General features: G+C 38.4%; 2 protein-coding genes across 7 annotated transcripts; one reads left to right on the top strand and one right to left on the bottom strand.

Moving 5' to 3' along the window:
- Positions 1 to 271: 271 nt before the first annotated feature.
- On the bottom strand, positions 272 to 2,096 carry LOC103990173 (uncharacterized). Of its 2 annotated transcripts, none has more exons than XM_009409231.3 (3): positions 2,001 to 2,096; positions 648 to 804; positions 272 to 549 (listed from the first exon to the last, which is right to left on the bottom strand). In XM_009409231.3, the coding sequence occupies exons 2-3, from the start codon at positions 801 to 803 to the stop codon at positions 502 to 504; spliced, it is 204 nt and encodes a 67-aa protein (XP_009407506.2). In that variant the 5' UTR covers position 804; positions 2,001 to 2,096; the 3' UTR covers positions 272 to 501. The 2 variants fall into 2 exon arrangements, with proteins under 2 accessions (XP_009407506.2, XP_018683476.2); XM_018827931.2 differs by lacking the exon at positions 2,001 to 2,096 and adding an exon at positions 1,828 to 1,967.
- A 2,518-nt stretch (positions 2,097 to 4,614) lies between these two features.
- LOC135581590 (ultraviolet-B receptor UVR8-like) lies at positions 4,615 to 12,961 on the top strand. 5 transcript variants are annotated; one of them, XM_065155692.1, is made up of 12 exons: positions 4,615 to 5,014; positions 5,628 to 5,701; positions 5,785 to 5,869; positions 6,033 to 6,161; positions 6,267 to 6,497; positions 6,660 to 6,905; positions 7,591 to 7,634; positions 8,307 to 8,489; positions 9,465 to 9,555; positions 10,082 to 10,125; positions 10,208 to 10,365; positions 10,866 to 12,961. In XM_065155692.1, exons 1-11 carry the CDS (start codon positions 4,645 to 4,647, stop codon positions 10,328 to 10,330), a joined length of 1,620 nt encoding a protein of 539 aa, XP_065011764.1. In that variant the 5' UTR covers positions 4,615 to 4,644; the 3' UTR covers positions 10,331 to 10,365; positions 10,866 to 12,961. The 5 variants fall into 5 exon arrangements, with proteins under 5 accessions (XP_065011764.1, XP_065011765.1, XP_065011763.1 ...); XM_065155693.1 differs by lacking the exon at positions 10,866 to 12,961 and having other exon boundaries at positions 6,666 to 6,905; positions 10,208 to 10,581; XM_065155691.1 differs by lacking the exon at positions 10,866 to 12,961 and having other exon boundaries at positions 10,208 to 10,581.
- Positions 12,962 to 14,511: the final 1,550 nt, after the last annotated feature.

Genomic DNA, 14,511 nt, shown 5'->3' with positions numbered 1-14,511 from the left:
TCAAAGGCAAAGAGAGAGAGAGAGAGAGAGAGAGAGAGAGAGAGAGAAAACAGGAATTTAAAAAATGAATAGGATCTACCATGGAAACCTGATAGAGCATGAGCATTTTGACAAAGTGGGTGCCGAAATGCTACTCATACATACATACATACTATGATCCACAAGACGGGTAACACGAGGTTCCCACAAACCTAGGTAAAAGTGGATCCTAAAACAATGTAATTTAAAGATCACCATTGGTAATTTACCAGTGTAAATGAAGAAAAGTTCATCAAAAAAATAAGTTCCCAAACTCCCAATATTTTCGAACAAACAACATAGTCAGCGTAACCTTATTCATGCTGTAAACTCAGCAAAGTACTGGCTTCTGTAGAAACAATAAGAACAACCAAAGATGCACTTCTCAAACTAACAATTATTATAAATGACCACAAACCTTCTTTCCATGCCATGCCATGTCGGATACAGTGGGATGCAAAACATCATTAAAACTTAAACCAGTCAAGCCTTCTTACCAATTCCATTGGACATGTTGTAAACCCCACGTCCCTGTTCATCAAAGACAACATCAGTTTAGTTGTACCGACAATAAATAACTAGGAAAAAATAAGTTTAGAAAAAAAAAGAAGAAAGAAAGAGCCACGGACAATGAGGGCCAAGCAAGAGCCTGCCAATGCTAGAGGGATCGCCACAGATGTTATTTTATCGAAACGTCCTTTCAAGTACGTATGCCTATGAACGTGCTGAAAATATTGCTGATGCTTCAGAAGCCTCTCCCTGGGCACGAATGGTGGTTCCGTCATCCTGCATAACCAAAAGATAATAAAATGAACACAGAATTCTGATCTCAAATGTTTGGTGTAATCATAACGTCTAGAGGCGTGTAAATCCCATGACAGGTGCAGAAGCTCAAAAACAAAACATTATTCTAAGTAGGATTCCACTTCACCGTTGTTACCAACAGTACTTCACACAAAACCATCATACACTACACATGGCATAAAGATACAATAAACTTGTTGCATGGATGCTAAATAAATTTATAGTCCCCAAATCAAATTTGAAGGAGAGCTGTCTGTACATCCTCAACAACAGCCTTTTTTGTTCTATATTTAATAGAACAAATCACCTAAATTCTTATGGTATAAATCCGAAGAGAAAATGCTAAATGATTTGGCAAAAACTTAATGTTCCCTTTGAAAGGATAAACGGATATTACGTATCAGCATCCTGTTTTTTTTTTTTTTTTTTTTTTGAACATACAAAAGTAATGGTAGGACTTGACTGAAACAACATTAAAGCTCAAGGATCCAATTGGAAAACATTGATATTTGAAGACTGAATGAAATTAGACTCCATTGACTAGGGATTACAACTACAATTTATGTACTACAAAGAGAACAAAATGAAGACAGGCCACGATTCCTAATACCTACAGACAATATAGATTCAAGGGATAATATTCATGATTTCTTAAATATGACAGCATATTACGTTGATATGTAACCAAAACAATATGCATACAACAGATTGTGCTTGTGATGGCATTTTTTTTTTTGGTAGAATCAAACGTAAAGCTTTGAGGAATTTGACAAAGTTCTCCATTACAAGAGAACCATTAAACTATCTGGATTAAGCAAGATTCTTGAGAATCCGTATACGATCGTTATGCCAAAGTTCAAGATCCCTTTGACGGCGAAAAGAGATCTCCCGCATCAAAAACGACCACAGATCAAAACGATGAACGACAAATAAAACGAATACATAAACCAAGCCATGGAAACAAGATGTCTCCCATCACAGATCCGCTCCGTTAGATAGTCATACACGGATCAGGGGAAGGCTGCGCACGCGAGGAGAAGGAAGAAAGAAAGAATAAAGGCTCAGACGATCGATCGGACATTAGGGCAAAGGCCGATCGGCCGATCGGCTTCTCGTTGTGGCGGAAGAACTCAAATCCAATGATCGAAGAGCAGCATTGGAGGAAGAGAAGGGTTTACCTTTGAATTCAAGAAAGAGGAGGCAATGAGGGCGAAAAGGATCCGAACGCTCACGCGGTGATTCCATATATTATAGAGCCGGTGTCAGAAAGTATCATCTGCACCGTTCATACAATGTAAAAACCATCCTGACCGTCCACTACCTCCGCTCTTTTCTCGATAAGTATATTATTAAAATATAGAATACTCAATATGTATATTATTTTAAATACTTAAAAACTCTTATTATCACAATATATACTATTAAATAATATATTAATGTTAAATAGTTTTTAAAACCGATTTGCTCCAAAAGTTTTCTTTTTAAATTCGAGTTAATAACTTTTTAAATGATGAGATTATCCTTCATTTTCATCCCATTATTTGGATTTTATTGTCGTGGTACCCTCATTCATTGTCTTTATCCTCTCTTCCGTTCACTTTTACTATCACTCTTATTTGCCACTATCATAGACTCGATGGTTCGTTATCGTTTATAGGTCATTTCTTTAAGAGAGTCGACATACTTTGAAAGAAACCATCAAATCATTCTCGCTCAATAACGTAGCCACCATAGTTAACCCCAACCCCAACTATGACCGATAAAAAGTCACTTGCACTAAGTTCAAGCATAAGTGCTAATCATTCATCGATCTCGATCATTATTGTTTAGATGGCCCCCCCCCACCCCACTGATAAATCCCACATATTTGACTCTCTTGAGCTAACGAGCAATGATGCACTATAGAATTTACGATAAACAATGGATGAGAAGCAAAGGTGATGGAAATATAGAAATGATAGAGACGACAAATGACGGGTAAAGATCGACGTAACATAATCTAGAAGTACTCTCATCTTTTAGAAAATAAAAGATGCCCTATTAATGAAATGGTAATATCATATTTTAGATGATAATCTCATCTTAAAAAAATATTTTTTTAAAATAATTTGTCCCGCTTTATTAATGAAAGGATAGACATTTTTGAAGGAATATATAATAAACTATCGAAAAAAGGACAGCTCTTGTTAAATTTCACTATGTTCAAAAAAATAATTTTATTACCAATATCAGTGAAAATAAAATATAATCTTACTTTATTGAAGTAAAATTGAATCAACTAAAGAACAAACAAAATACATCATACAAAAGGTAAAAATCATAATTTATATATATTTTTATGGGCGAAGAAATATACTATATATTCAAGCGGTTGGGAGACATAATCTGCTAACACACAATGGTGAAGGATTTGAAGACCCAACAAAGCAGAAATCTAATTTGGCAGCATAATATGGAATTCATATATCTTAAAGTAAATTGGGTCATTTGCTAATAACCTAATTTTCCAGAATTTTTATAATCCCTCCTTATTTCACCCATTTTTATTCAATGTCTGTATAATTATCACCTTCTCTTTAATTGATTTACACCATATTAATTATAGTTGACAAATAAAATTTCATATAGATCGGAAAGTTTTTATCGATTTCAAAACAAAATTGAGGCCATATGGATAAATCATTTTCATAAGTCGTAGATAAAGTATAATAATAATTAATCTTGTTGTTGCTTGAATACCGTCAATCATGAGTTAGTGTGGTTTGGTCTTGACCTGATGGTGTGAGGTCATCCAAAGAATCATTGTGATGGTCTTGCGAGTTAGTTGGTGGGCATCGAGGTATCCAAGGTGACTTTCGAGGATGCGAGGTGGTCTCAAGATTGAGCTGAGGTAGATTTCAATCTTCTTGACGAGTTCCTACATGAAGGTTAGCATTAAGAAAAGTTTTTCGACCCAATCTCTTTGGTGCTCAATTTAGTTCTTTATGAATTATATGAGATGTGAATGGTTTGTAGAGAGAGAGGTCTACAACCCCTATATAAGCATAGGGGATCGATTTTTATATCTAGGTGATCGAGGGGACCATCATAACGTCCTTTCTTTGATGTTTTGCCCACGAGAGTGACACACCAAAACGATCTCTTATAAACTATCGTCCATGAAGGTCAACTGAGGAACAACCATATGGGGCTCACTGTCTACGGAGGTCGATAGGATCAATCCGAATAACTTTTATAGCAACCAACTGCCCGATTTATCTGGTCAGAATATTTTCTATCAAATCGAGAGGTAATGAATTATACCCTCGTACAATTTGAGAGCTTAAGAGAATGGATGCAGAAATCAATGACTACATCATAATTGTTTAATTATTCGTATAAATGACAAGCCTCGTTCGAAAACAACGTCCGATCGTTATCCCCGTTGGCTTCTCATCTACGCTTCTTCTGGAAGCTTCCAATCCCAATCCCAACGCACTCCAAGCTAATTGCGTAACGGCACAACGAACCCCGCCGCCGTCCCGTCGGGCTCGCCACGTGTCCAATTGGTGGCCATTATTGCGCTATCGCGTTGGGGCGTGGGACGAAGCAGCGGCCGACACGGCATCATTTCTCCAAGGGTGGGGCCCGTGAGGTTCCAGAAGCGTCCCGGGAATTCCTGGTCCTGAACGACGCCGTGCATCTGGCGGAGCGTCTTCTTGCCACGTGTCAGGGCCCACCACAAAAGACGTCCTACGTAGACCGCCTAGCGCTGCAGGAATGGATACGGGCCGCATTGGGGATCGCCGACTGCTTTTATGACATTTGGTGGCCTTTAGTCCTATGGGAGCAGATAGCAGCAGTTCGAGAGCGAGGTCGAAGTCGCAATCAAGATCGAGGGAAAAGGAACTATTGATCGATAGATTGGGAGAGGGCGGTGATATGAACGGTGGGGAGGCGGGAGGAGGAGGGAAGGAGATGGAGGAGGACAGGAAGGAGGTCAGGGGAGCGGCGGCAGATGATGAGATGGTGAAGGAGGAGGAGGGAAGGGCGAAGGAGAAGTCGGTGCTGATGTGGGGCTACCTTCCGGGAGTGTCGCCGCATAGATCGCCGCTTCTTTACCCTGTTGCCGTCCGAATGCCGGATTCGGCCGCCAGAGACCGGTGGATGGATGTCAGCGGCGGCGGATGCGGTTTCGCCATGGCCATTTCTGGTGTTTTCCTCTTCTTCCACTCTCCTTTCCCTCGATCTCTTCTCTCTGGCTTTGTTTAACAAACCTTGTCGTCTTGTTTTTCCTATTCGCTTTTCCTTCCTAATGTTTTGGATGAAAAATTTATTTTTGGGGGTCCTCTGTGTAACACTCCAAGCTTAGTTAGAGATTGAAAGTGGAAGATTTGTATTAACTTATATAGGCTTAATGAATCTACTATTATTAGTTTAGTAAGTATTTTAGGCCTGTGGTTCGGACTCAACGAGTTAATGAGTCAGTCATCTATCTATCACGTTAGATCTGATAAATGATATTAGAGCGATTTAGTATTGGATAATATTAATCTTCGTCAAGAACGTCAAGTCCTCGAGTCACTGATCTGATTGACCACAAGAAGAATAACAGAGCTGAAAATGCATTTCCAATTTCATATTGTTAAAAATCCGTTTTGAAATTTGTTGCTGCTTTTCTTGTCAGTCCAAAGAGCTTGTCTATAATAGCCTTGTTGCTGAACCTTGTGGTTATGCTTGAGAAATATGTTTGAACATTTCTTCTCTTAGAATTGAATGTTGATCAACTAATGACTTGACTCGTGCTGTGTTCTTTCTTGTATCAGAGTCAGGCAAGCTCTTTACATGGGGTTCAACAGATGACATGGGCCAAAGCTATGTTACTTCAGGAAAACATGAGGTCGTCATGCTTTGTTCTTAATATATTTTTTTTCACCGTATGGATCTTCTGAAGTGATGAACCTCTCGTTTTGCATTTACCAGGAGACACCGGAGGTATTTCACCTTCCAACTGAGGTGCCCATTGTCAAGGCAGCTGCAGGATGGGCTCACTGTGTAGCAGTCACAGGTGCCATACCTATTTAAACTTTTTGTTGATATTGGGTAGCACATCTTACTTGTTAAGAAAGAGAAAATACCTGTGGGAAATCGAGATCTGCAGGTTTCATCTCTTAACAAAGATAGCTATCGTTGAGCCTTTTGGAAACTCAAATTTTATTTTCCTAGGCCAGCTAATGGAGAAGTCTATACATGGGGATGGAAAGAGTGTGTGCCAACTGGGAGGATTGTCAAAGAACAGTCTTACTCTGGAGGAACCTCAGAAAAAGAAGAAAGGCATAGTGGATCATTGAGTGATCAAGGTGATTAATAATTTTCTTGCCTATGAGAGAATTTATAATAAGAATTGACAATCTTCTTTAATTTAAGATTCATTTGGATCTGTATCTCTGGCTTTTCCGTCGCAGTGAGCCCAAGGTTGCAGGGCTCAAGAATTGGTGGAGTTGTTTCAGAATTTGATACTGGATGTGGTGAGAAGAATAGTAAGCGGAGAAGGCTATCTTCAGCCAAAGTGGAACCAGAAAACAAATCATCTAGCGAAGAAACTCTTTCAGCTCTTCCATGTCTTGTAACTCTTGACACAGGAGTCCGTATCGCGAGTGTGGCTGCTGGTGGACGCCATACACTGGCATTGTCTGGTACGCCCATTTCCTTTACTGCCAGGTTATGCAACTACATATCTCTTCTACACTCTTACGTGGTTCACATCGCTTATAATATTTTCTATTTTCTTTATTCTCATTAGATAGGTTTCTTAATTGAGGAAAAACAAATGATAATGCATTATATTTTTCTCTAAGTTTCAGATGTAGGCCAGGTCTGGGGTTGGGGATATGGAGGGGAAGGGCAACTTGGTTTAGGATCTCGTATCCGGAATGTGTCTTCTCCTCATCCGATACCTTGTGTAGAGTCAGCTTCTTTTAGTAGAGACCAACCATCAGCAGCTACCCAAGGAAAACAAAGTCTAGATGGACAGGCTTATAAATGCATGGGAAGCTGTGTAAAGGCCATTGCTTGTGGAGGTCGTCACAGTGCTGCAGTTACAGGTCATAATTATTCACTAGAGTTTTGCACTTATTTTTTTGACAGTAAGTGCTATTCTTGTCTTACTTGACTAGTGATTTTTAAATTGATGGTATTTAGACATCACATTCGCTCATGTAAATGCATGGATCTATGTGTGTGGTATGTAAGTATATGTAAATCTGCGTACATGTTGTCGTTGTCTATCTTGTCTTCGTACCTTTAAGTTTCTAGGTGAAAAAAAAAGGTGGAAGACATCAGACCATAGCATATTACATTTACGTTAATATATACTTTCGACATACAAGCAGCAACCAAAAATATGCTGCTAGATGTTGCAATAAGTATAATTAGTATTAAGCATATGCTCATATAAAATAAAAACAGGGTAAGTTGTATTTGGAATAAAAGTTCAGATGTAAGCTAAAAACACTAACACATATGAATGTGGATAGATATTTGAAAATTGCAACAAATTACAAGTCTATGAATTAGATAGTTTGTAAATCATGTCATATTTAGCTTAATGTTCAAGAATTTCGAGGAAACTGGATAAATTCAATAGTATGACAAAGGTATGAAAACATCATAAGATGTCACAATATGAGTGGACAATAGCTAGTAGGCATTTGATCTGTTCATTGTCACACGTGTTGATTTATTATTATTGATTCTCAGCTTCATTTTTTAATTATGTTGTGCTGGCAGATACAGGAGCTCTACTTACTTTTGGTTGGGGACTCTATGGACAGGTTAGCCTCCTCTTTATTCCCTTTTCTGGTAATTTGATAATTTATTTGATGACATTACATTTTTCTGCATGATTATTAATTTTTCCTGGAACTCTCTCAGCAATAGATTGTAGTTATAATAACATCTGTATATCCATTGTGGATCCATGTTATTTACCCATGGCCATGTCCATCTGCAGCAGCAGTTGATTTCTCTTTAAAACTTCTCTTCCATGCTTGGTTTTAGATTGTACTAATACTGAAAACTTGAGTTAAAAGGTTTCATGAAAGTCAAGATTTGGTTTTCTCATTCATTTCGGAAATGGTAAAGCGATGGATCATGCTACCTTTTAATTTTATAATGAGTCAGCAAAGGTATTCAAAGACATGGAAGGAATTGCTGGTTTGGAATATATTACATTCTAATTCGGGTACCTTGCTCTTCAATCTGAATTATTTTTGTATGAACTTGTTCTCAAGTATTAACCGTTCTCCAGGATTAACATGTAGGCATTGTAGAAAAGATGGAGAAAAAGCAAACTGTAATGTCGAAGATGAGATCCACTGTAACATGGGAAATTGCCTTTTTTTAATCTCTCGACTGTGGATTTCCTTTGCAGCATATAAGGAAAGAATAAACTGATGCTTTTGTTTTTTTCTTCCTTTTCCTTCTTATATGCCATTTCTAATCAGTGTGGACAAGGAAGTACGAATGACCAGCTGAGCCCAAAATGTGTATCATCTCTATTGGGTGTCAAGATACATGAAGTTGCTGCTGGCCTGTGGCATACCATCTGCACGTCTGTTGATGGTGGTGTGTTTTCCTTTGGCGGGAATCAATTTGGGCAGCTAGGAACTGGTTCTGATCAAGCTGAGGTATAGTCTCCATATGATGCAATCACAAACTATTCATGTTTTTTGCATAACAATGATTGCAATGTCATGGCTGCCTGGTGCAACGTGCCAATAGCTATTTCACAAATCCTTTGCATTTCAAGTTTAAAATGTTTTCGAGTGAAGAGAGAGAGAGAGAGAGAGAGAGAGAGAGAGAGAGACCGTACACTAAGAAACAACTAAAAGAGAGATAAAAAGGAAAACTGTGATCTCTTAATAGCCGCAAGTAGGTTGTTGTGGCACAGAATCTGGTTTATTTTTCTTGCCAAATGTTAAATGTAGATGGAAGTTTAATTTAACAACAAACTCATGTTATTTTCCTATGTTCCTCTCAGAAAATGAAATATGCATCATTCATCAAAGACCCAATCATGCCCCATGTCACACAGAACTTGAAGTCTGTGTGTTTGATATATTCTTTTTCTGGAAAAATAGAATTCAATGCTTCCTAGATAACAGGATGGGAAATGCAGTAAAGGACCAAAAAAAAAAGGAGGTGTGGGGTGGGGGGGGGGGGGGGGGGGGGTGTTGGGGCGTGGGGTTGGTTTCAGGAACTTCAATATTTGTATTCAATATTTTCATGCAGGGAATAGGCCAAATCAAAATCCTTTTATGACTGAAATCTTGAATAGTATATGTTTTTGCATGCATGATTCTATTTGTAAGAAAATTGATGAATGTGCTGTGACTCTTAACCTAACCTCAATTAGGCAAGCTAAGGTCTTGTGTTGTAGCCATGTGACTGATGAAATAGGGACAAATTACTTCTTTTATAGATTCACCTCACTGGACTTCTCCCTTATATATAATCAATCGTATGACTCATTGGAGCAATTAGGATACACCTGGCACAAGACATCCATTATCATTATAAGAGTTAATTTCATGATGGAGTATTATCTGTACTATCTTATTATAGCAACTTGATACTGGTGCCTAAATTTCTGGTGGTGACAGACTCTTCCCAAGCTATTGGATGCTCCATGTCTGGAAAACAAGAGTGCTAAACGGGTCTCTTGTGGAGCACGTCATACTGCTGTGATGACAGGTAATTACTTTCGAGCCTATACGATCATTCTACTTTGTTTAGCTTCTAGAATATGCTTATACCTGCAAAATTTTGAAACCAAAGCCATGGTGTCAACTGCTACCTGTAAGGATATATGTTCATATGTTCCTTTTCCTTAGGTAAGGTAAATGGGTGATTACTGTCAGACATATTTGCATATGTTCAAGAATTTAAATGCTGCAGCCCGTACCCCAATTTCTTTTTGCAAATGCATCTGCCAGAATAAGTTTTCATAGTTAAAGCAAAACGTTGCATGCAGGGCACCCCACTTGTAGAATGAGTGGTGATTTCTGCTTCTGCAGTAACATTATTGTTTCTTTGATAGAGCTATAAGCTTATGGATTTCTATTATAATTTTGTCGTATTTTCCTTGATCCATAAAACAAATTAGATCACTAGACACACTGCTGGAAGCAGCTCCAACAGTTGTTACTTTGCCTAACTAGTACAACATTCCTAGAACATTTTATTGTGAGCATAGATACTACTACCTGTGGTGTTGCAGGAGATGGACAAGTATTTTGCTGGGGATGGAACAAATATGGTCAGGTATCATCTCTTAGCAAATTTAAGAGCTGCTTCAACTTCAGGTCTTGGTTTAGATTTACCAATATGTCTTTTGTATGGACAGCTTGGTTTAGGAGACGCAACCGACAGAAACATTCCCTCTTTGGTTCCGATCAACAACTATCAACCTAAAAATGTATCTTGCGGTTGGTGGCATACATTGGTTCTATCGGAATCTCCAACGTGAAGCTCTACTGTTCCAAAAACACTTATCACAATTTTGTAAGGTTCATTAGGTTTTCAACTTATTATATGTATAAATATGTACATACCAGTCGACGGCAGCCACTGTGTCACATATTTAGGCATACGGTTGGTAGCATGTAAGCGGCAAAACCAGTCATTTAGCTTTCTGCCTCTTACTAAACTATGTTGTACAGTAATAATGGTTTGATCAAAGTTGCTGTTAATAGATGCTGTCATGACGTTTGGCCCAAATTGTGGCTTTTCCTATTTTCTTACCACGGAAAAGCCATATGTTTTCTGACATTATTAACTTCATATCTGTAATGGTTTTTGGTCATAATTGCTGCTTTGTACCTTCTTTAAACATAACTTTCAAACTCGTGATGTTTAGTAAAGTCTCTCTTTCTCTTTGTTTATATAAAAAAAAATATAAAAATATTGATTGTCATATCTTTGATTCACCAAGTCAAATTCTATATTTGTTTTTAGTAGTGCTTGTGCTAAGTTTCCAACCTCTCTCTTCTCTGTCTTGGCAGATGTAATTTAAGATGGATTCGGATCGGACAAACAAGTTTTATGTGATGCATATGATGTCAAAAGAATCAATCATTATCAGAAAGCTAAACCCCAACTGCTCTCTTTTTTACGCTTCCACGGATCAGGCATGCAGTGGCGCGTCATCCTGGAGTTCCTCCTAATCCCCCCCCAACGACGGAGAGTTCTCCAGTGTAGAAAGAATCTTTTGATGCAACACTGTGTCGATAGATAAGATCAAATCAAACACTGCTGCATTTGCAGTGGCAATTCTTAATCATTTTCAATCTTTTAATTTTTATTTTTTCTTGTTGACTAAGAAATGCCAGTTGGTTGCTTGCATCACAAGTACTTCTACTATCTTATCTTGATCACATCAGCAAGGTTATTAGAGAATTCAGCTGAGTTATCCGTTTACATCAAAGTATCCATCCACATCACTCTTAACCACCAGAGCACACAGGTTTGTGTGAATCAACCACTTGCCATGGATTCTCTTCACCTTTCCTCCCATCTCTATCCTTCTTTGATGCTTCATCTCATACTGTCAGCAATAAATAATCTGCTTTACATCACATAACACAAAAGATGGGAAACACATCTTTTCGTTCCATCTTCCTTAACAGTCCTCTTTTACTTCTTTTTGCTTGCTGATGTGCTTGAAACGAGGACAGATGTTCTCCTTCACCCGATCACAAGCTGTACACCATTTAAGTTGGGGTGACATATCTCCAACCTTGCACTCATTTGCAGCCACAAGGGTGTCATGGTGTGCAGTTGCATCCAACATGAAACCCTAAAATATTTGACATATGAACTCATGTGTGTTATATTAATGCAGTTTAGTCTTGCATTGTTGAAACATGATTCATTGAAACCAAGTGGTGGCATGGAGTTCTCAAAATTGCCACACATAAATGAAAAAGCCAATTCCAATTTCCAGATGGTTAGATACATTTCAACAATGCTTTCAGTGTCAATTCAAGATGTGACATAATGGTTTCAAGCTATGGAGAGAGCTGCCCAATTTAGAGTAACACATTAATTTCCCATTTCTGTGAGGTAAAATCCTGCACAAAATCTTAGACACAATCTGAAAGGAACATGTCACCAAAACATAGCAAACTGCACATCTATTGGGGTTATCTGATGATAATTATGTTGGAAAGAGGATGAGGACTCCAACCTAACCCTGGAAGTATATCCAATAAAATTGGCAAGATGTTCATAGAAGCAACTGCGCAGGATGGACCAAAGACCAATCCTGCAACTTTATGCTCCTCCAAAAGACCAAATTGGTGTTGCATCGAGAAGAAGTTGCCGTTCCTGACCATTTGCTGCAGCCAGCTTTCTCATACAATCTTTCTACCTCTGTCTATTTAAGCCAACCCCTTCCTACTTTGGTTTCTCTTCAGGAGAAGCACAAGCTTCTTTGCTCTTATCCTCCCCTCACCCCCTACTGTTCGACCAAAAGTGTACTTTCTTCTTCTCTCACGATGGAAGGCCTCATTCCCTTCGTGTACAGAGCCATACTGCACTACGCCCATGGCGAGGAAGCTCCTTCGAGGAATTCATGGCTCGACGAGTCACCCTCAGCTTCTTACATGAGATTGCCTGGTGACTCCGGCAGGCTTCGTTACCCGGAGATCCACCTCCTTTCGTCCTCGCCCCCGGCGGCCGCGCCCGCTTCAGCTACGACGCAGTCGCTCACGCGGCGGTCCGCCTCGCCCCGAGTGGCTTAAGGGATCACGAAGGTGATCGAGTCCAACACCGTGGCTTTCTTGGCTCGACTGGAAGAAGGTCAACGCATGTTGATTGCCCTCCTGTTTGTTCCTGCTGCTACGAGTAGTAAGTATTACCACAGCATGTGAATGATTGTTGTGGCAAGCTCTTTCTCTCTATCTCTCTCCTTTGTGTTGGAATAAGGCATGGATCTCCCAAGGAGTCAACACCATCAATCAATGGTAACTGTAAAGATCTTGAGAAGGAACAGTAGTGTTAATTCTTGTAAATATTAGGTGGTTGGGTTGTGAGGATCTTCCTTCTGATGTTCTAAAGTGAACAGAGAAATTATAGTATTTGGTCCAGATTTCATGAATTTGCCTTTTCTTGTTGTTGTTGTTGTTGTTGTTGCTCAGAACCAAAAGTCAAAATGTTTATGATGGATTTCATAGGTTCCATTGACCTGTGACAATTCTATTTGAACATTCAAAGAAAGATGATTAATGGTAGAGGATGAAGATATCTGTGGTAGATTCACAAGACTAGTAAAGATATGCTTAATGAAGTAATATTAGGAACAATAAAATGCATGCATATTTAAATAGATGTAGTTGAGCATGCTGAAGCTCAATGTTAATCATTAACATGAGAGGAGTTTTGGTGGTTAAAATGTCAAAATTTTGAGAAATATGTAGTGAATGAAAAGGTCACAATCTTACAAACCCAATCAATAATCTTGTGATTTCTGTCTTAGTGTGTTTAGAGACCATATTATTCCACAGATTCCCTTGGATTCCTGTGAGAGAAACTGCATTTTTTTCTTGTATTAGTTCTCATAGAGCAAATTTGTGTTTAAAGCAACAAATCAAGTTTTATATGTATCGGTATCGGTATCGATGAGAGTCTAATTTGTGGGTACTTTAAGATAATCAGATTAAGAATAAGCACCTCTCCATAGTTCTGAAAGCTAAATGCATCACTTTGTTCATTTTTCCAAATGGATCAGATCAGAGTCTAATCTGTGGGTACTTTGAGATTAATCAGAACATCTCCACAGTTCTGAGAGCTGAATACAGCACTTTATTCATTCTTCCAAATGGATTAGATCAGAGTCTAATATGCACATCTCCACAAATGCAACAGTTTATTCATTCTTCCAAATAGATCAGATTAGAATCTAATCTGTGGGTGCTTTGAGATTAATCAGACCAAGAATAAGCACATCTCCATAGTTCTGAGAGCTGAATCCAGCACTTTGTTCATTCTTCCAAATGGATCAGATCAGAATCTAATGTGTGGGTCCTTTGAGATTAATCAGACCAAGAAGAGCTGAATGCAACACTTTTTATTTATTCTTCCAAATAGATCAAATTAGAGTCTAATATGTGAATACTTTAAGATTAATCAAACCAAGAATAAGCACATTATTACAGTTCTGAGAGCTGAATGCAGCACTTTGTTCATTCTTTCAAATGGATGACTCTAATCCATTGGTACTTTAATATTAATCAAACTAAGAATAAGCACATCTTCGAGTTCATTCTTCCAAACGAAGGATTGTAGGTATAGAACTGTCAGTTCACTATTCACCAGTGTTATGTACAGTACAAGCACTCAGTGTGTTGGCCACTTACATCAATGTGGTCATGAGGTTCTTTTTTTGGTGTTTGATAAGAATCCCCACTGCACTGCTAATTCTTTTCATCTTTTGGTTGTATCAATTGCATTATATATATGTAATCACAAACATTAATTGAACATAAACAGGCAAATACATTCTATCATGCTTTCTGTCTTTTGATTACTTCCTCCAAACTCCTACCCAAAACACATTTTGTCTTCATGTTTTAAGGCCCAAAGAATGAATGTCTCACTATTATCATTGTGTGATGAAATTATTGGTCTCACATGAATGATGAAGAGAGT

Source organism: Musa acuminata, chromosome BXJ3-6 (genome assembly GCF_036884655.1).
Source record: "Musa acuminata AAA Group cultivar baxijiao chromosome BXJ3-6, Cavendish_Baxijiao_AAA, whole genome shotgun sequence".
NCBI classification, from domain to species: domain Eukaryota; kingdom Viridiplantae; phylum Streptophyta; class Magnoliopsida; order Zingiberales; family Musaceae; genus Musa; species Musa acuminata.
Note: the sequence above shows the minus strand (reverse complement) of the source record. Positions and strands in the feature narration are given on the sequence as shown.